Consider the following 20,299-nt stretch of genomic DNA (forward strand, 5'->3'; position numbering starts at 1 on the left):
TAATATATAAAGGTATTTTCTATAATTTGATTATCTAAAATATAAGTGGTTTAGCTTTCTTTGGTCTAAACAAAATATGTGACACCTAGCTCCCGTTTGACCATAGATTTTGCAAGCAGTTTTTCAAAATATATTTTCAATATTTGTCTAGCCATGAATTTTGGGAGATTTTAAATCAAATCTTCAAATCTCGAAATATGCTCCAAATTTGTTTTGGGCCCAAGATATAACTGTTGTTTTTTTTTAAAAAACTCAAAACTTATCCAAAATTTTGTATTTGTAAAAGCCCGCCATTTATGACCCCAAAAATAAATCTTATCTATCCTTATTAAGGGCACCTCTATGAACCGAACGAGAGCTAATTAAGTCGTGCCAAACAGATGGATCCTTGTAAATAATTGGAATTTGACGAATTGTAGTAGCTAGTAATTGTGTTATAGCAGTTGCTATTAAAATATTGTGTTATGATTTTAGAATGTATTATCTAGTTTACTATAAAAACTTTAATTTTGTGCCAAACTTACCTGCATGTAGGATTATGATTGGTGATAAATGATAATGAACGTCAACAATGAAGGTTCTACATAATTTGGGGTTAGCATGTATGTTTATTCGGTACAGTTGAGTGTTGTTAATAATTTTTAGGACTTATGAGTATAAGTCATGTTTCATATTTTTCAAAGAAAACGTGAAATATATATTGCAAAACTATGGGCAAACACATTTTAAAAATTTGAAAAACTTCAAGCAAATCAGATTTTCAAAACTTTTTTGGGAATTTATGGCAAAACGCCAGCTTAATATACGAGTCTCAAATGTATTTATTTTAATAGTCCTTAATTGGAACAAGGAAAATAAAGTAATATTACTGAAGCAAAAGAAAAAGGAAAAGGAAAAGGAATTAAATATACTGTAGGGACCAAGTAGTACTTGAAAGAAAACCAAAAGTGTGGTGAATTTAAGCCTTTAGACAAATTTGCTCAAGACAAAATGACTGAACAGAAAAAGGTGATGCCAAAGAGATGAGGTAAAACTCAAAAGTAGACAATAAATTCTTGGAAAAAAAGATTTCAATCTACTGCTATCACTTAAATTAGCTATCAAGTATTTACTTCTTCACGTACTATGTATCAGAAGATCCCAGGCTTAGTTAACCTCCCCCACCCCCACGTTTACTGAAAATTGAACTAACAGTGGGAGCACACGTTTGGTCAGGGAGACTGGAAAAAAAAAGTTATGTTTGTGCATTGATAGACTGATATGATAATTTGAGAAATAGAGTAATAACGCGTTATAAGTGATCCAAGAGTGTGGGCAATGGTTAATGAAGTAAGTTAAAAATAAAATCACATGTTCAATTCTAGTAGAGGTAAAAACATTAGGTAATTTCTTTTCATCTGTCCATAAGAGATAACAAATATCTCATGAAATTAGTCAAAATACATGCAAATTAAACTTGTCGGGACACCACAATTATTTTAAAAATTATAAAAAATGTAAAAATTCATAATGTGTAACTTAAACTCAAACAAATTTAAAAAAAAAAAAAAAAAAAAAAAGGAGAGGCGTGACGTGTCTGTAAACGTAGGGGCACTAACAACTATCATATCTAGTATTGGTCATGGGTCTTCTCAGTTATGCTAGACTTCTGATGGCATTGTGCTTTATTTCTCTTTTTATTCTTTCTTTCATATCAGAGATTTAAGTGAAGGTGAACTGAGATTGACTCTATCATTTATCCTTTGAAATTTTGTCTTGTTAGTCTTAAATCTGACTTGTAATTACCTAAGCAGTAGTGTTTGTAACTGCATCAGGTATGGCCATTGGTCAAAATCAAGTGTTCAAGTTTACATGGTACAGTGGATTTACTCTTGGGTTTCAGGGAAAATTGTAATAAGAGTACAGACTTCTTTTAGGAAATCTAATCAACTAGATTGCTTAAGAGTCAATTCGAGACGGACTTAAATTTCATACCCCTAACAATTTGAAGAAAAAAAATACTATTTAGATTATCAAGTCAATTAAAAATAATACTATTACAAGTAACTGTTCACATCTAGTGGAACTAGTTACCAGAATTATTTGAAGCAATTGTTTAAATGTTCTAATTAAGCTCGCATGGTGATGTATAAAGTACAATCGTCTAGCCTCATAATATGCTTTTAACATTGAAGAGGTGAAGCTAAAATTTCAACTTTATGGATTCTGAAATTTAGAACGATTACTTCAAGTACTAATAATTGGGTTCTAAATTTAATACTGATATATATTTAATTTTTTTTATTACAATTAAACATTATTTGAGCAAAACTTATTGAATTCAACCGAACTCTGAACTTTTACCTTTGCCCTGCGTGTATATGCCAGATTTGCTTAATTATATACTAATGTGCTAAGTCAAAATATGAGTACTCCAAAAGGAATATTCTAAGACAGCTTTTTATAACCTCGTAAACGTTGAATTTAGTCATTTGGATGACTCCATTTCAGGTATGTAGATATTTTTTAGTGGTTCTGTTTTAGGTCGAAATGCTCTTAAAAAGGTAGGATTTATTATTTGAAAATTACAATTAAAATTACAGATGAAATGAATAAAAGCATAATTGGGAAAAGTGGAATTAAGGGGCAATGTGGAATGGGGACGCAGGGGAGTTGGAGTTAGAGCTTGGTATGTCGGGATAAGAGGGACACCGCATGGACCAAAGTCCATTAATTACTACCCCTTTTACTCTTTAGCTTTGATATTTGAGTGCCAACTATTACTACTTACATCACTTAATCCCCCTCATTAAACTAACGAAAAGAAGATAAAAACCTTTTTTATTGCCCCCCCCCCCCCCCCCCCCCCCCAAAAAAAAAAAAAAAAAAAAACAGATACTACATCCAATTCAAAATACTAGTCATTTGGTAAACTGAATTAAGTCAGACATTTTGAAGAAAAAAAATTATTTTATTCTTCTTGATATCATATGCTGTCATATGTTCTTCTTGATTTTCACGTACTTATAAGTCTATTTCCCAAATTCAACATTTTAGTGTCATTTGATCAAGCCTAGTATAGTAGTACAATTTCTAGGCAGCAACTCTATCTCCCAACTTCAACATTTTAGGTTTTCTTAGGACTATAACAGAATTTAAGATTAAATTCAAGTGAATCACTCACACTTCTCACATACAATATCTACAGCTTTCAGTAACTCCTGGTTAATAAATATTCGTTGATATATTAACAAGAATCGTGAAGCTTTTTTTTTTTTTTTTTTCTTTTTCCGGAAATACGAACAACAGGGCACCATGCTACTTGGAATAGGTCAGATTAACAGTTAAAGTTTATGATGAAAGTTTAAAATAGCATAGGTTACAAATTGTATTAGTGTGAATACATAGTGAAAATTCTCCCCTAGCAAAATGTGAAATGGTTCCTTTTAAGCCTCTTTTGAGACTCTGCAACGAGACAAATAATGAGACATTAACACCCAATATTTATTAGAGGTGTGAATTAGGGGTAATAATACTTGTTTTTTCACTTGAGTTAGCGTGGCTCTAGTGGAAAAGGTAAAAGAAGCTTTGACGACTAGTCTCAAACTAACAGAGTGGTGAATTGAAGAATTTTAACATCACAACCAACAAACTAGCTTATTGAAGAATTGAAGTGGTGAAATAAGAGCTTAAAATTATTCGACTTTTAAAAATTTGATTCAAGTTACATAGTTTTATTTTTCTAACAAAAGTTATATATAACAAAAACACCAAGTAGGCCTCAATTCAAACAAGATGAAATAGATTATATGAATTGCACGAATTATGTTCTTCATTTAAATTCATCTCAATCAACTATTATACAAATTACAAATAAAATAAAAATGCGAGAAGTTCTCTATATTCTAATGGTGTAAGAATTTTTACTACGCTAAAAGACTCCTAAAATCCATAGGACTTAGGATAAATGTATTAGAGCTCACAGACGACCAAAAAAAAAAAAAAACTAGCTATGGTATATTGTCACTAAATAACCCGTAAATAATAAGATTTTCTGATAAATCCGTCAATTATCCATTATTAAATAGGATTAGAGACGAATTTTGGCTATCTAATGACAAAAGTTGTCCGTCAATTTCTTATTTTTTTAGTGCCAACTTAAATATTTTAAATTTGAAAAAGAAAATTGATGGAATTACCTTTTGTTTCCTTCATTTAAGCAAAAAATCTTGAAATGTCTTGGTAGTAATAAAATGACCCTCGAGTCAATCCAAAACTTCCTTTCTTTGGCCAAAACATTCAAATCTACAAAGAGCAATTACTTCTGTTCCACCGTTTTCCATTCAAACCCTACAATTACATTATCTTGACTTTGAAACCCTTTCTTCAACCCCCCACCCCCGCAAAAACCCCCACGCAACCCCAACCCTTTCTTCCTCCCCTATTTATTCCTGCAACAACCCCTTCCCATTAGAATAATCCACACCTTTCCACCTCTCTCCATTAATACTCCCTTTCTCCATATATGCAAATCCCAAAGTTACAAAAGAAACATCATAACTCAAAAATATGTAAAACAAAGAGACAATCTCATCAGACTTCTGAAGAAATTAAACCCCACAAAATTTTGTTTTCTCTCTCTTTTCCATCTAGCTCAATTATATTACTTTCTTTTTTATTTAATTAATTTTCATTTTTCTTGCATTAAGAGCTTTCACTGTCTTCACTATGATGATGATTCTAATATAAGCCCTGGCATGTGCTACTTTCAATTTTCTCTTAGCTTTCTCTTCCAGGGTGGAAACTAATTGGGCTTTTGTACATTGAGTAGTGAACAAGTATTTCAGTCTGAAAATTATTGTAAACAAGCTATAAGGGTATGGGCCTTGTACTAGATCTCTATCTTTCACTTTACATTTAATTTGATTTCTATTTTTGTTTATCATTTAATAGGCGATTCCTGTTTTGGGTTTTGTCTTTTTTATTTCTCTAATTGCTTTTTCTTTAATTCTCCACCAATTTTTATTTTAATTTAACTAAAAAAAAAAAGTCTAACTAAAAACAGGAGTAGGTATGGAGCCTATATAAGAAGAGTGTTAGGATTGCCTAGACTACAAAGAGAAAGCTAAGAGGGTTTATTTTTCTTTGTTCATCATCATCTCTCGGAGTCTTTTTTTCTCTCAATCAAATCATCAATATGGCTTCATCAAATAGACACTGGCCTAGCATGTTTAAGTCCAAACCCTGCAATTCTCATCACCACCAATGGCAACATGACATCAACTCTTCTCTCATTCAACAAAGAGCCCCATGCAATCCAGGTATATATTTACTAACCTATAATTCAAGATTCTTCAACATTCTCTATGTTTTCATTTTTTTCTCTAATGTTGGTTACTTTTTTTTTTGTTTTGAATAATTAGAAGAGAGAAGCCCAGAGCCAAAGCCAAGATGGAATCCAAGGCCAGAACAAATTCGGATACTCGAAGCTATCTTCAATTCAGGAATGGTGAATCCTCCAAGGGATGAGATAAGAAAAATCCGAGCTAAACTTCAAGAATATGGACAAGTTGGTGATGCAAATGTGTTCTACTGGTTCCAAAACAGAAAATCAAGAAGCAAACACAAGCAGCGCCACCTTCAAACCAAAGCTCAACAACAAAATAATTCCCAAGCCATTACTGCTCCATCTAATTCTTCTTCATCATCCTCTGATAAATCCACTGGCCATCATCATCATAGCAAGTCTTCTTTGACTTTCTCAATTGGTTCATCAAATGTGATGGACTTGCTCAATTCCCCTACTGCTTCAGTGAACCAACAAAACTATAACAATGAGTTCTTGAGTATTGAACCTTTCTTTTTTACTGTGCAACCACCACCACCAGCACCAACTCATGATCAATCTACTGCTGCTATGACACAAGGGTTTTGCTTCCCTGATTCAACTAGTTTTTCTCACTCTACTTCTGGCCTTTTTCTCAGTGAATGTTTGGGGATAAGCCAAACACCTAGTAGTTCAAAGAAAGCTGAAAATGAGAAGATGAATAATTTGCAGTACACTGTTACTTCAACTCCAAGTACTAACACTGTTTTTCCTCTTACTACTGCCACTATTCCAACCATCAGTCACATTCAAGGTAAACGTTTACCCGTAGCCATTTGTTTCACAATATATATATATATATATATATGACATTCTTTTTTAGCTTGTTTAAGAAAAAATCACTTTTCTATAATGGAAAATCACAACTTCTAAGGAAATTTTTGATATGTGATACAAGTTATTTTTTCTTAAATCTGTGTTTACTCAAACACCATGGTATAAAATTAAACGGAGGAAGAACCATTTTATTTTATATGTCTAGTGAGTAGAGTAGGGGAGGACATTTAAGCAACTGAAGTGTTATATTCTTTACTTGTTTTTATGGGATGTTGTGTATGTGGTGGGCTACTCAGTCCAAATTTTACCATATCTAGTATGAATGTGCACTTTAACATCTTTTTCCTTTCAACTTCATGACAAAAGAGAAGATATAAAGTCTTGAAAGCCACTCCTTTTTTTTTAGCCCCGTAGCCCAGAACTGTGAATGAGAATAAATGTTTGTCCCTACTCATACGAAATTTAAAGCATTTATGCACACAAGTAAAAGCTAGCTTCTACTGGCATTTCATGGAAGTGATTGATGCCTGTTCACTTTACTACAGTGTTTTCTACAGGGTCAAAAAGTACTTTTTACACTTTCTCATACGTTATGTTTATGTATAGGAAATGTTTGTCATCTTTACTGGAATAAGACAAGGTTAGATTTGTCCTTTGGCCCCCATTTTCTGATCTCCTGTCCAATTTTTGTGACCAAACGTTCGCATGGATGGATGGGGAATTATATTGACTACTGCATTGGTTCCATTAAAGACACTATCTCATGATTGTGTACGTGTGGTTGCAGGGGTGGTGGACCCCAATGAAGCGGGTCCTACGAGAACGACGGTGTTCATCAACGACGTTGCTTTTGAGGCTGGGATGGGACCGTTCAATGTGAGGGAAATGTTCGGTGAAGATGCATTGCTCATTCATTCATCTGGTGAACCGCTAATTACTAATGAATGGGGTCTCACACTTGAGCCACTCCAGCATGGTGCATTCTACTACTTGGTTCGCACGTCAACTCCAACTCATGATAACACTATTGATTTGGTACTAATTCTTTAAAATTTGTACATTATTGCTTTATTAGAGTAAGATTTCTTAGAAATTAAGGGTCTGTTTATATATTGGAATGGTTTTTTTTTATTTGGTTAATTCTTGAGGGTGAGTTTTTCAATTTTGATTTCCAGTGAAATTTTTATCAATTCACAAATTTCAACTTTTTAAACTGAAGTGCATGTCCAAACACAACTTTAGCTTTAAAATACAATTTTCCCAATTTCAACTTCTAAAACCCTTTTTTTCAAATTTCAGCCAAATCTATGTTCCAACGCCTAATAAATGTTTATTTTTTTTACATGTTTGGATGCAGATTTAGAAGATCAGTTGTTGATGTTGAAGAGATGGACGGCGGTCAAGTCCTGTTGTGTTTTTTTTTTTTTCATCGTCTCTTGAAGAAAAAAGAAAACAAGAAGTAGAAGTAGTAGTAGTAGGGCTTTTAGTAACTGTTTAATTTGAAGTAGTAGTAGTTAGTATGTTCCTTGAAGGGACATTAGTTATGACAGAAATTTAAGGACTAGTCTTTGTGTACAATGTTTCATGTCATCACGAAATGAAACAATTATCATATTATTATAATATAAATGCATTTTCTGAGTTTAATTTCCTTATTTGGATGATATAATTAGTTGACAAGTAAAATGGATGAATCCATATATTACATGGATCATGACTACATGAAATGTGTCTGTGAAGGTCAAGAAAAAATCCAATAACTGTGATAAATTTACTTGGCATAGGTTCCATTATTACCTATTTATGGAACATAACTAAACTTTTCAATAATTATATTTAGTAGCTAAAATATATCATATTTACTTATATAGCATAGCTACCCTATGTTAAGATTTCATTGGTCATTTTTCTTGCCTTCGATCACTGTCTATCTTAAATATAAGTATTCTTCGAGTTATCGTATAATCTTATTTTGCAATAATTTTTTTCTTGGGAGCAAAACTATGTAGCCTTTCACTTTATGACATAAAGAACGAAAATGATCCTATATATGAAAAAAGTCTAATTAAGACTCTTGTATAATGTGTTCAAGAACCAACAAAAAAGTAGTACTGTAACAGAATCTAATTTGATAAGCATTTTTGTTTTCTATCACTAAAAAAAATAATTAAGGACTAACGGACATTTTTTCTTGTCAATATATATCATGTGGGATTAATTATCATCTCTCTCAAGGAGTCCTAAATAGGCATAGGTTCGCATAACTAAACTTTTGTAATTATTATTTAAGCAAAAAAAAAAAAAAAAACGTGTCTCTCTCCTTCATCCTAAATAGACGCCATTATTCACCATATCCATTACTTTCATCCAATTTCAAATCGGTTTTTCAATTATTCAACTTCCTTTTTATCTCTAATTAACTACTCATTGATTTCTCTCACGTTTCAAATCTAATTCCCAAAATAAAGTAAGATTCTATATTACTGATTTTTATTTTTTACCTAATGTATTTAACCTATATTTTGGGTGTTTTTTTTTTTTTTTTTTCGTTTGAATCGGGAATGCAAGTCTAAGTAAGTAACTATCGGTGTTTGTTCTTGGTTGTTTTTTCTTAGATTCAATTGGAATGACTAAAAAAATTTATAGGTCTACTCCGATGAGAAATACGGGTATAGAACCCGAATGTGCGATTCCTAATTTTTCTTTGGGAATTTCTCAACATGAAACTTCCATTGCGAGGCTCTTATGCGAGAATCGTTCAAAAAGAATTAACGATCCTAGGCGTTATAAGGAATATGTTGATTCGAAGAGTAAACAACAAGAAAAATTGAAAAATGTTTCTCAAATGGAGAAACAAAAGAAAGAAGAGAAAGGAAGTGACAATGTTGTTAATGTTAAGGGCAAGAAAATTGCTAAAGCCAAACGTAATGTGGATGAGGATGATGATGAAAAGGTATATTTTTGTTGTATTTTCGGTATATTTAGTTCTTTTTTTTTGTTCGGTTATTACGGATCTATGAATTAAACGATTTATATTTTGTGTGCATTTTAAGTATATTTTTTCTCGTGTTTTTTTTTACACTTGTTTCTTCGGTTATTTCGTGCGTATTTTTCTTCACCATAAGCTTGTGATTTTTAAGATTTTTAAGTACATTCGATTATTTTTGTGTATATTTTGTTGTGATTATTACGGTGATTTTTAAGATTTTTAAGTACATTCGGTTATTATTTTGTTGACGGTTATTTTGTGTATATTTTTAAGTACATTTAGTCAATATATGTTAATCATACGTGTTTTTTGGCATGTTGTTTCGGGTATCTAAATTTTTGGTTACCAAGCACCTGTCTTTTACTGGCACCATCTATGTGTAGATACACGAATGTTAATGTAATGCAAGATATTAGAGGCAAACTAACGGATCCACGGAGATGGATATGTTTAGGAATTCTTGTTTTGGTAAATATCTCAGAATGCAGCAATTGGATGTACAAGCACAGATTTTTCGGTGCTTTATGGTCAAAGAACTTAGGGGCAGTACATATAGGTGCTTTACATTTGAAATAAATGGTAAAGTTACGCGTTTTGGCCTTAGAGAATTTGCAACGATCAACTGGGCTAGATTGTGTATACGATGAAAATGATTTTGTTTATGATAACTCAAAACCGAATAGGCTTATGGTGGACTATTTTGGTAGAAATCGGGAGAATCAATTGCCGGTTAAAAGACACGAGCTTATTGAGTGTTTCAACAAGGCTATGCAGGATGATAAAGGGGATGACGCGATCAAGATGGCAATATTGTATTTCATAAATACGTGGGTACATTGTGGTGAGCCGAACTCAACAAACATACCAAGGATCCATTTTGATGTTGTAGAGGACGGGAGATATAATGAGTATCCTTGGGGTAAAGATTCGTTTAGAGAGTTGGTTGTAAGCATCGGGCGAGAAATATCTTTGGTTTTAAGAAATATTATAGGATTCATGGTTTGCCGCTTGCTATGCAAGTATGGTTGTATGAATGTTGCTCAAAAGTCCGTCCACCATTGCGGTTAAGACGGGGAATTTAATTCCTAGAATTTTGAGCTGGCGAACTACGGAAGGAAAACCGAATTCAAGAAATTGATGGATGGCATGTTCGAGACGATAAAAATCCGGTAAAACGATCTTTTAACGAGTTTTGTGTCTTTTACCATTTAAGCTTGTTTTAATATGTTTGTTTTACATGCTATATTTTGATTATATTTTGTCTATATTTATGAAATAAGTCATTTGTGATCAATATATTTTGACTATATTTTCCTCATTTTTTAGTATGTTACCAATGTAGATATATACGGTAATATAGTTTCTATATTTTGTTGTTCACGATCCTGTAGATTTGAGGAAGTTGTGCCAACACCCCATGAGTTGGAAACTCTTAAATTGCCTCTGTTGCACATGACATACCGGACGTCAAACATGGAGTTGATGGTGTACATGATGCGATTTGGTAGACGATGATTACGATGATTTTAGTACCACGCCACCGCGTCGTCCGGTGGCAAACAACAACAAAGGAGTGCCAATTCGATTCCCCGCGAGGCAAGAAACGGACGCGGTTTCCGGTTTCGTTCCTCCTTCCGAGAAACAACCATCACGGAAGGAATGCGGGATAAAAGGGACAAGGAAACAAGATGCACCTACAGCACCCCGAACAGATGAGTTTAACCTGATAAGGGAAGAGATTCGGATTTTCAAGAAAGAAGTAGGCGTTTTGTTTTCAATATGTTTTTTTTTACTTCATATTGCTTGTGTCAAGTAATTAACGATTCTAATTCTATTTTTTATCTTTCAAAACTGTAGGTGTTTGACTACATGGATAACTACTTCAAAAAGTTGTTAGATGCAATAAAGGGCAATCAAACACCGGATAAGGTAAAAATCAACACTAAAAATGGAAATTATTTACTTTTTAAGTTATTTTGATATATTTATTGGAAGACTTTATATTTTCTTTTGGAAAATTTTAAAGGTCGGCGACACAATGTTAAAAGGCGACTTACATAGTGATGGTGGGATTTATCAAGGCAATCAAAGTGGCGGTACAGTAAAGCTTTCAACCAAAGAGAATCAAGGTGGTGGTGCCACTTCCGCGCAGAGGAGTCATCCAGTGGTACTCATTTTTTCTTTCACTTTTCTATATTTGCAGTATATTATTCAAAGTGAAAATATTGGATTTTTACCCTATAGTGTATTTACATATATAGTTTTCACATGGTGATTTGTTAGTAGTGTCCTTTTTGATGTATCTATTTGTGCTATTTTTGTTATGATTGTGTTTATATATACTAGCGAGTGCTATATTTGTTTTGGATTGATATTTTAATATTAGTTTTTCATATATGTTGTGGCTGTATTTTAATTGTATTTTGATTATTATGTTCATTGTTACTTATTAAGTTTTATTTACTATATTTCGGACATATTTACCATATATTTTCTCTATATTTAATGAAACTTTTAACTTTTAAAAAGCGATACTATATATGTGTATATATGTATACATTTTCTTGATGCCTTTAAATTCATTTGAACCATGTTTTTATTGTTTTAGGTTGAGGGAGTTGGGTTGCCAATTAATGATCCGGTTTACGTTGTTGATGTGGATAAAGAAATCGGAGTTAAAAGTGATGCACAAACGGATGGAGTGCCCATAACACCAATCCATTTAAATTTTGATGTAAGTACTGAAATGTGGCTTTTAAGTACTGAAATGTCGTTTTGATAAGCAATAATTGACAAACACCAGTCGTTTTTTTCTTGTTTTTTATTTCAGGAATCTCAGCAAATCGGCGATATGGAGAATGCTAATCTTTGAATTTACCGCATCGAGAGGAAATGGTAGCGGACTTGCTAATCAGCGCCCTTTTAGCATGTGTTATTCCTCTCGGTCCTCCTCCGGTACCACGCGATGATCAAACCGATTTGTCAAGTTTAAGGACTCCTCGAGAATGTGGACAATACCCGGTAACCATGTCTCAGTGGATGATTCCTGATTCTCAGATACCAATCCAACTTGGAGTACAACCAACAACCGGACAAAGTTCAACTAATGAAACTGAACAACAAGTTGGAGTACAACCGATAGTTGGCCACAGTTCAAGTGATGAAACTGGACAACAAGTTCCCGTACAACCAAATGCGGGCCAAAGCTCAAGTGGTGAGACTGCCACGAGTTTTCAAACTACGAAAAACGAGATCATTGTCCATCCGAGTCTTTGCCCGAGAAAGGAAACCAAGCAAATATAACTGTCCCCTTATTGTCCCAATTTTAGCTCGGCGGGTTCTTACGCAAAAATATCAGTCCTTGCATTTATCAGAAAAAACACCCATTTGTTGACCACCCTATAAATGCCCCGTTAGATACTTCGTTTCTTCAAGAATATCAAAAGTGGCTTGAGAACGATCTATTGAAATCGCATGACAAAAGGTACTTATTGTCACAACTTGTTTTTTTATTTTGCCAGAATTCAATTATCAATAAACTTAACGTATGTTCTTTCCATTGTTGATATACAGGAAGCCAAATGAAAATCATTACAGAAAGAACAAGGAAGGACTCGATCTTGCGGATGCCGAACTTCGGTTTCATTTAGGCGTTACAACCGTAGCCGACAAAAACTGGTTCTACTTGTTATCTATGGATGGGCAACTTTGGAGTGAGAGGTTTTGATATCTTTACGCTTGTTATCTAATTTTTTTATGTTTTATAATAGAATTACAATGTGATGTATCTAGAGTATATTTTTTACAATATTTGACATATATTGTAAAAAATATATTTCAGGCATATTTACCATATATTTTCTCTATATTTAACTGAAACTTTTAACTTTTAAAGCAGTACTATATATGTGTATATGTGTATACTGTTTGCTGATGCCTTTAAATTCATTTGAACCATGTTTTTATAGTTTTAAGTTGAGGGAGTAGGTTGAGGTACTTATTGTCACAACTTGTATTTATAGAATATTGTCATCATTATACTTGCACTATATTTAATATCGAGACATTAATTTACTAGTTCAGCACAGTCTTGTCCAGGTATACAGAATTGTATTTTTACTATATATAAGAGTATATTGCACTATATTTACTATATATACAGCAATATTTGTTTTGAACATAGTGTTGATTATAGTCAACTGAATTGATGTTTTTACGGCATATTGATGTTATTTTCTACTACCTACGCAAGAAGGGGAAGTATCACAATAACGACAACTATAGATTCACCAACTTGCCTTTGTATTTTTCACACTTTAGTTCTTTGAAATTTACAAATCTTGGGAAAACCACGATTCATCCACATGTGTCGCCGATGAGGAAGATGAGCGTGTGAGTACATTAACGGGCACGGTTGTTGGCTAATGTACCATGGTATCTTGTTGACAACGTACTAATTCTGTCAACATAAAAGAGGAAAATCAACGGATTTTGGTTGTGATATCATTCAACAGCAGTGCTGCTCTCATCCAATGAAAAGATCATTCATTTTTCTACAAATTTTATATGTTTGTTTTTTTCTTATTTTTTCTTTTTACAAACGGGTCCATCTACGTATACAACTCATACGTACACGGGGGCATGATCTTGTCGTTAGAGTCGGAGTGAAAATGTTGGCTACTCTAGTGACACACGGTCTACAAATGACGATTTCTATGAGAAGAAGGCGGATATAGATTTTGCCACACATCCTTCTTACGAAATAGAGAACAAACCGACAACTTTGACATTGTGAATGTAGACAATCTCCCGCAACAAGCTCCATCTAGCATGTAAGAATCTCTTCCAATAAAAAACACAATAAATACATCTTTTTTTTCGTGGTTTTTTGATAAGTAAATTTTTTGATCATTTTTGTTCCGGGGATTGTGGTGTGTATGTGGCCGCCTTCGGAATACTTGAGCTCAAGTGCGATCATCCCAACCGAATTCGATGCAAAGTTACTCCGTATGAGATACGGCGCCCTTTTATGCGACTATGCATGGGATAAGTCAAACAACAATGCGTCAAGTGATAACGAGCGACCTCCAAGACCAATTAGACCGGCATTGATTATGATGCGGTTGATAAAGAGGATCTTGATTAGGCCACCAATTCATTTGTGTTTTTTCATTTTCATGTTGAACAATAGCATAGTTGGTTGCGACTTTTGTTCTTTGTTTTTCATTTTGGACATATTGTTTCATGTGCGGCAATCTTTTTTAGGATGATTAATATTGAACACCACCTTATGGTTTTTATATTGTTGTTTCTTTCAAGTATGTTATCTTTTCAATGCATAAATTCCATTTTTCATTATACGTGAAATGTATTAATTTAACAAAGTAGTATATATAACCATTTAAATACGATCGATATATACGAAAATATAACTCAGATATATTCCATAAGATCATTTTTAAAATTACGAGTTTGTTACAAAATTTAAAATTTCAACTAAATACACTTCAAATATATGTAAAATATATATATATCAAATATAGTTAACGATAAAATATAGCCAAAATATATACGAAATACAACTAATAAGTATTATCTACCGGATCATACAAAATACAACTAAAATATAGCCAAAATATATACGAAATACAACTATTAAATCATAAATCCAAAACAAAAGGTCTAATAAGTTAACATAGAGTAGACTTTCCAAATACCATTTAACCACCAATATAGCATTACATTGAAAAACATCGGATGTTCAACGATGTGAAATACAATCATACTAGAACGATATGAATTCAAGATGAATTCATTTTTTATTTCCTTTCTCTCTAAACCAATGCCACTAGCATACCAAAAAATGCGACAAGTAATGGAGCGATTATTTAATAAACTTGTACCACAATCCTTTTGTGATGGAGCATTCAAAATAAAGATGGGAAAATATTTCTTACCTGGGAAAATATTTACGCCCCCACCGTGTGAATTTGTATACGGGATTTAAAGTAGAATTGTCTTAACAAATAAAATCAAAATGGACTTATTTATTCTTCTTATTGAGCGGCGGATTATCACACGAACGCCTATTATGACCAAGACGTCCACATTTACCGCACGAATTTCTGCGTTTACCAATCATCAACTCACATGTAATGGCTTGTCCCTCTTCTTTTTTGGCCTCCCGGGGTCTCTTATAGATCGGTGGCATAACAACTTCATCTAATATACTTTTAGGAACATTCCACTCGGTCTCGTCGGGAAGAGGATCAGCGGCACATCATATGTGTTCCAAACATTTCGGCTTGAATAAATCGAACAATATACATCGGCGGTCAAATTTTTATTCTTCAATCCCCATGCATGAGAACACGGTATCTCGTCTAGTTGGAACATCCTGCATGCAAGTTTTCTTCTTCAAATCTATTATGAAACGCCTCGGTCCATCATTCTTTGTGTACACATATTCGGTTGACGCTTGACACGAGAACCATTTAACAAATAAACAAGCATTACACGAGCGGTTTACCATATTAGGAATATATATAAATATACATTACATATAGTAAAAATGTAGATTAAATTTTTGTGTTGCAAACAAAGTTACCCTCATTCGTATTGATTTGTACTCGTTGATCGACAACATCTCTTGATACCGCCTCATCAGTGTTGTGAATGTATAGGTACCATTTTTTCTATTTGTGCAATTCCATCTACCAAACATCTTCCTCACTTCTTCAAGGAAATCAAAAATATGTAACTCTCTTGCAGCAACAGACAGTTTTCCATTAATACATTCGGCTATATTCGAAGTCATTGTCCATCCTCTATTAACGAGTGAATAAAGCCTAGACCATTTATCTCTTCCGACATCTTCTAGGTATCGTTTTACCCGAATATCAACATTCCCAATCTTCTCCATCAATTTATCGAACTCATCACGGTCTGTATGCTTTCGCTAGTGAATAAAATATAGGACTCGACACCTCTTGTTTGTTGTGTATTGCTTTGTCACATTTTTCCACAAATGCCATACACAAGCCAAATGAGGAAACGATGGATACACCTTAGAAAGCTGCGTGTATTATGCTTTCATGTCTATCGGACACGACACGCATATTTTGCCTAACACCATAAGCTTTGCTTGAGCAGGTTCAAAGAACCACGTCCACGACTTATTATTCTCGGAATCTATCCACCATACGCTAGTGGTAGGATATTACCTACAAAAATCGGTTTATATTTATATTATATTCAAAACATATTTCAAGCTGAATTTGATCTCACACTTGTATTTTTAGCACCATCATTTATAAAACAACGGTATATATTTACAATATATTTACCTCGTATTTACGGTGTATTTCATCATATAATATTCACAAATTTACACCAGCAATACATCCAGAGTATGTTTTTAGCAGCTTTATTTGCAAATCAATATGCATAATGTTGTATTTATAAAAAAAAACATTCGTAGAATAGAATTACACATACCTGCTCCATCAAAAGTACTTGCCGACACAAATGTACCATTATACGTTGATTTAAGGTGTGCACCATCCACTACAACTATTGGTCTACAACACTCGAATCCCTTTATGAATGCTTTGAGTGCTACAAACAAATACATAAACTCATTTTCTGGTGATTTATGCATTTTAACGAGCGATCCAAGATACGTTTTATCAAGTATGTATATATATGCCGGCAACTTCTTGTATGAATCAGGTAGGATCACCTACGAAATCTTTTATAGCCTTCTCTCTAGCTCTCCATGCCATCATATAAGAAACATCTACGCCGAATTCATTCTTAACATCATCTATTATATCCCCGGTGTGACCTTCCTTTTATGGTTAGTTATTTTCGCCTTCACAACCGCTTCTCCAATAAACCAACTTGTTGCTGCCTTTGTGAATACACCTTGTCCTTCAACGGACATGTATGTTCGTCATCGAAAGCTCTAACCCTGAACATTTCGGAATCCCCAATTCTCGACGCTGCGAATTTCCATTTACATTACGGCGACCGGCATGCCCGAGTGTAGCTACATAATACAATTCAAATAGTACATATTGAATCAATTAAATACGGTATAAATATATAAAAAAATATATCGGAATATATTGCATCAAACATTTTTAAAATTAACGAGTGTGCTAAATAAGTTAACGGATCATATAAATACGGTACAAATATAACAAAAATACATACCGCACTTTACGATACCGAGAATACATTTAGAAAATCATACCTTATAGCATTCGATCTCTCTTGTTTTGAAATTGAATCTTTCACGAATTGCGTATTTCGTCATCGCAATTTTCAAAGTTTCCTTATCCTGGTAAATTTGATCGACAAAAACTCCTTTCGCTTCCGGTTTCGAAATTATCAAATTGTTATCATTCCCAAACAAAACAACAGTGTTTACAGTAGAATCACAAACTTTCATATCATCCCGATTCTCGCTATATCCAATTTGCGACATCATCTCCAATAATACGATTACCGGTTGCACAATCCTCAACATCCAAATCATGAATACTAACGCACATTGGATACGTCCCCAAAACTCTGTTTTCTCTCTTAAGCTCAACGTACACACGAACTCCCGTATCGTTGTGTATTTCAATTGGTTGAAAATCGCCTTGACGGTATATTTTATTGAAATAGTTTTCCTAACAGTATCCACGCCTAATTGATTTATAATCGTACAAACTAACTCATCGTAATTGCAATTATCAATGAACACAACGACATCAATTTTGTAATTCACAAAACGATTACGATCGTTCCAAAAACCGAATGACGGATCAACGCGATTCGCTTGTCATTATCCTGTTGTTTTCGAATACAGCAATGTGTTAAATTCAATTTAGCTAAAACAATTTCGGAAAAGACGAACAAAAAAAAAAAAGTTTGCAGTGAAAAAATCGTTACCTCAATTATGAACTCAACTTGATGAAATCAAATATATATTCGTCGTGATAATCAAGCTATGTTCTTGTTTTGATATTGTTATTTTTCAAAGGTTTTTCAACCTTTTTATTTTTTGGTTAAAAATATGATTGTCTTGTTTGAATTCAAATTTTTTTTTGAATTTGTTAGGCTGTTTGAATGAGATATGGAATCGGATATGGAATGGGAGGATATTTGCGTGAATCGAGGGAACAATATAACCGATTCTAATTAAAATTGAAACGATTTTGTTTCCATAAATATATCGGTAAAACTCGCGTACGTATTTCCGCTATATTTATGTTATATTTTGGTATACCCGACTACTAGATAAATATAGGCTCCTCTAGTTACGAATTGTAAATATAGAATATGTAGTTATAGGTTGTTAGAAAGAGTTAAAAGGTAGCTGTTTGTGAAAATTTTACTTTAATATAATTTTGCATGCCGGTTTGTTTTTTCTTTGGGCGTTTGATAAATGCATGAGATTAAATAACTTGAATTCACATCGATATATAAGCTTTACTAAAAGAATACTAAAACGCTTGTTATCACGAATTTTTTTATTTTTAAAACTCAAGGTTTTAGACTTCTATTTGGGAAGCGAGGATCCCCCAACATCCTACTATATATACCCTTTGCTATAAAAGTGAAAACGAATTACTGTATGATTAGCACATAAAAATGAAAGATCAACAATACATTTGCCCCCCCCCCCCCCCCGTGTGGGAGGTGGGGGGAGGGAGGGAGGTGGGATGATAAGGCGTAAAGTGTTTAACAAAAAGTAAGCTTTAGAAAAATAAGGTTTTGTCTTGTCTATTTAGGGAGTAGCTAAGGTAACACTGTGCTTAGCGGACAGTGTGTTGTCATTCTAAACAAGAATCCCATTATTGTGAGGGTCGACTGTAGAGTATGTTTCTGAACTTTTATAACCCAATCCTGCTAAAATGCATATCTTGTATTTCTGCCCCCTCGATTTGGTTATGGAAGGTTGAAGATTCTCTCCTTGTATAATCGACAAGTTGAATCTTTTGCAACGTTATACCAGTAGGGGTGTTAAAAGGTTGGTTTGAGTTGGTTTTGGGTTAAAATTTAAACCAAATCAATTTAGTCGGTTTTAAAAAAATTTAAAAACCAAACCAAATATAATACATATCCATCGGTTTGGTTCAGTTTTGATCGATTTTTCGGTTTTTAGGTAAACTAACAGTATTTCTCTCTTTCATGTCTTTTTCCTACAATTAGGAGAGAATTTTTCTATCATTTTTCAACTTATAATTCGTTATTGCCCTTTCATTATGGTAGTTACAATTTTCTTGCATGCATTATGGAAAAAATGTCGTAGGATTTATGATTTTAATTAAGTGAATAAAGTTTATCAAAAAATAAATCTAGGTAAATCTCATGGTTGTTTCTTTCAATAAATGAGCACAAGAACAAAGAAGACATTTGTCAACAAATTGTTTTTGTTGCAATAGTATTGACTATTGTTGCAAAAAATACTTTAGGCAACAACCTTTTTTGTTGTTGCATAAACTTTTCCCAACAGCTGTTATTGCAACGACGTGCAACAACTTTTTTATTGTTGTCCAAAATACTTTTTGCAATAATAGTCAATACTATAGCAACAAAATTAAATTGTTTGACAACAAAAAAAGTTCATTTTAAAAGATTCATCATATATGCCAACAATAAACCTAAGTTGTTGTCAAATATTGAATTTTGCCAACTATATTATTTTTGTTGCCAAAAAAGTTGTTGTCATTTCTGTACTTTCTTGTAGTGGAGTTTGAATTCATGGATTTCTTTTTAATAATGGGCTTAAGGTATAAAGCTCATTAGCCTATTAGATATAAATAAAATTTTGATTAAAAGGTATATAAATTATTTAAAAGTATTTATTAAAATTAACATATTGTGTGTGTGTATTATGGATAAAATTTATCAGTTCGGTCAGTTTTTTCTTCAGTTTGTTGTTAGTAAAATCAAAACCAAACTAAATATTATCGGTTTTTAAAAACTTAAAATCAAACCAAACCAAATTAACCTGACCCAAGTAAATATCGATTTATTTAATCGATTTGATTCGATTTAGATCGGTTTTTAACCAAACTGTAAACGCCCCTAAATACGAATAGTACTGTTCTTTCATTTGGATGTTACAAATTCACACAAACCACAACCCTATCCCCCTTAAGTTTATAAAA

At 33.1% G+C, this 20,299-nt stretch overlaps 2 protein-coding genes across 4 annotated transcripts; both read left to right on the forward strand.

Moving 5' to 3' along the window:
* Positions 1-4,472: 4,472 nt before the first annotated feature.
* LOC132048192 (WUSCHEL-related homeobox 9-like) lies at positions 4,473-7,778 on the forward strand. Of its 3 annotated transcripts, none has more exons than XM_059439098.1 (4): positions 4,473-5,300; positions 5,403-6,119; positions 6,930-7,177; positions 7,500-7,778. In XM_059439098.1, exons 1-4 carry the CDS (start codon positions 5,177-5,179, stop codon positions 7,503-7,505), a joined length of 1,095 nt encoding a protein of 364 aa, XP_059295081.1. In that variant the 5' UTR covers positions 4,473-5,176; the 3' UTR covers positions 7,506-7,778. The 3 variants fall into 3 exon arrangements, with proteins under 3 accessions (XP_059295081.1, XP_059295085.1, XP_059295084.1); XM_059439102.1 differs by having other exon boundaries at positions 6,930-7,135; XM_059439101.1 differs by having other exon boundaries at positions 5,406-6,119.
* Positions 7,779-11,017: 3,239 nt separating this feature from the next.
* Positions 11,018-12,086, forward strand: LOC132048193 (uncharacterized). The gene is made up of 3 exons (XM_059439103.1): positions 11,018-11,298; positions 11,740-11,865; positions 11,962-12,086. Exons 1-3 carry the CDS (start codon positions 11,080-11,082, stop codon positions 12,001-12,003), a joined length of 387 nt encoding a protein of 128 aa, XP_059295086.1. The 5' UTR covers positions 11,018-11,079; the 3' UTR covers positions 12,004-12,086.
* Positions 12,087-20,299: the final 8,213 nt, after the last annotated feature.

Source organism: Lycium ferocissimum, chromosome 2 (assembly GCF_029784015.1).
Source record: "Lycium ferocissimum isolate CSIRO_LF1 chromosome 2, AGI_CSIRO_Lferr_CH_V1, whole genome shotgun sequence".
NCBI lineage: Eukaryota > Viridiplantae > Streptophyta > Magnoliopsida > Solanales > Solanaceae > Lycium > Lycium ferocissimum.

Coding starts and splice junctions, on each gene's coding strand:
- LOC132048193 (XM_059439103.1), top strand. CDS start 11,080: ATGGAAATTATTTACTTTTTAAGTTATTTTGATATATTTATTGGAAGA. Junction 11,299..11,739: donor CGCAGAGGAGTCATCCAGTG/GTACTCATTTTT, acceptor TTATTGTTTTAG/GTTGAGGGAGTTGGGTTGCC. Junction 11,866..11,961: donor CAATCCATTTAAATTTTGAT/GTAAGTACTGAA, acceptor TTTTTATTTCAG/GAATCTCAGCAAATCGGCGA.
- LOC132048192 (XM_059439098.1), top strand. CDS start 5,177: ATGGCTTCATCAAATAGACACTGGCCTAGCATGTTTAAGTCCAAACCC. Junction 5,301..5,402: donor AAGAGCCCCATGCAATCCAG/GTATATATTTAC, acceptor TTGAATAATTAG/AAGAGAGAAGCCCAGAGCCA. Junction 6,120..6,929: donor AACCATCAGTCACATTCAAG/GTAAACGTTTAC, acceptor GTGTGGTTGCAG/GGGTGGTGGACCCCAATGAA.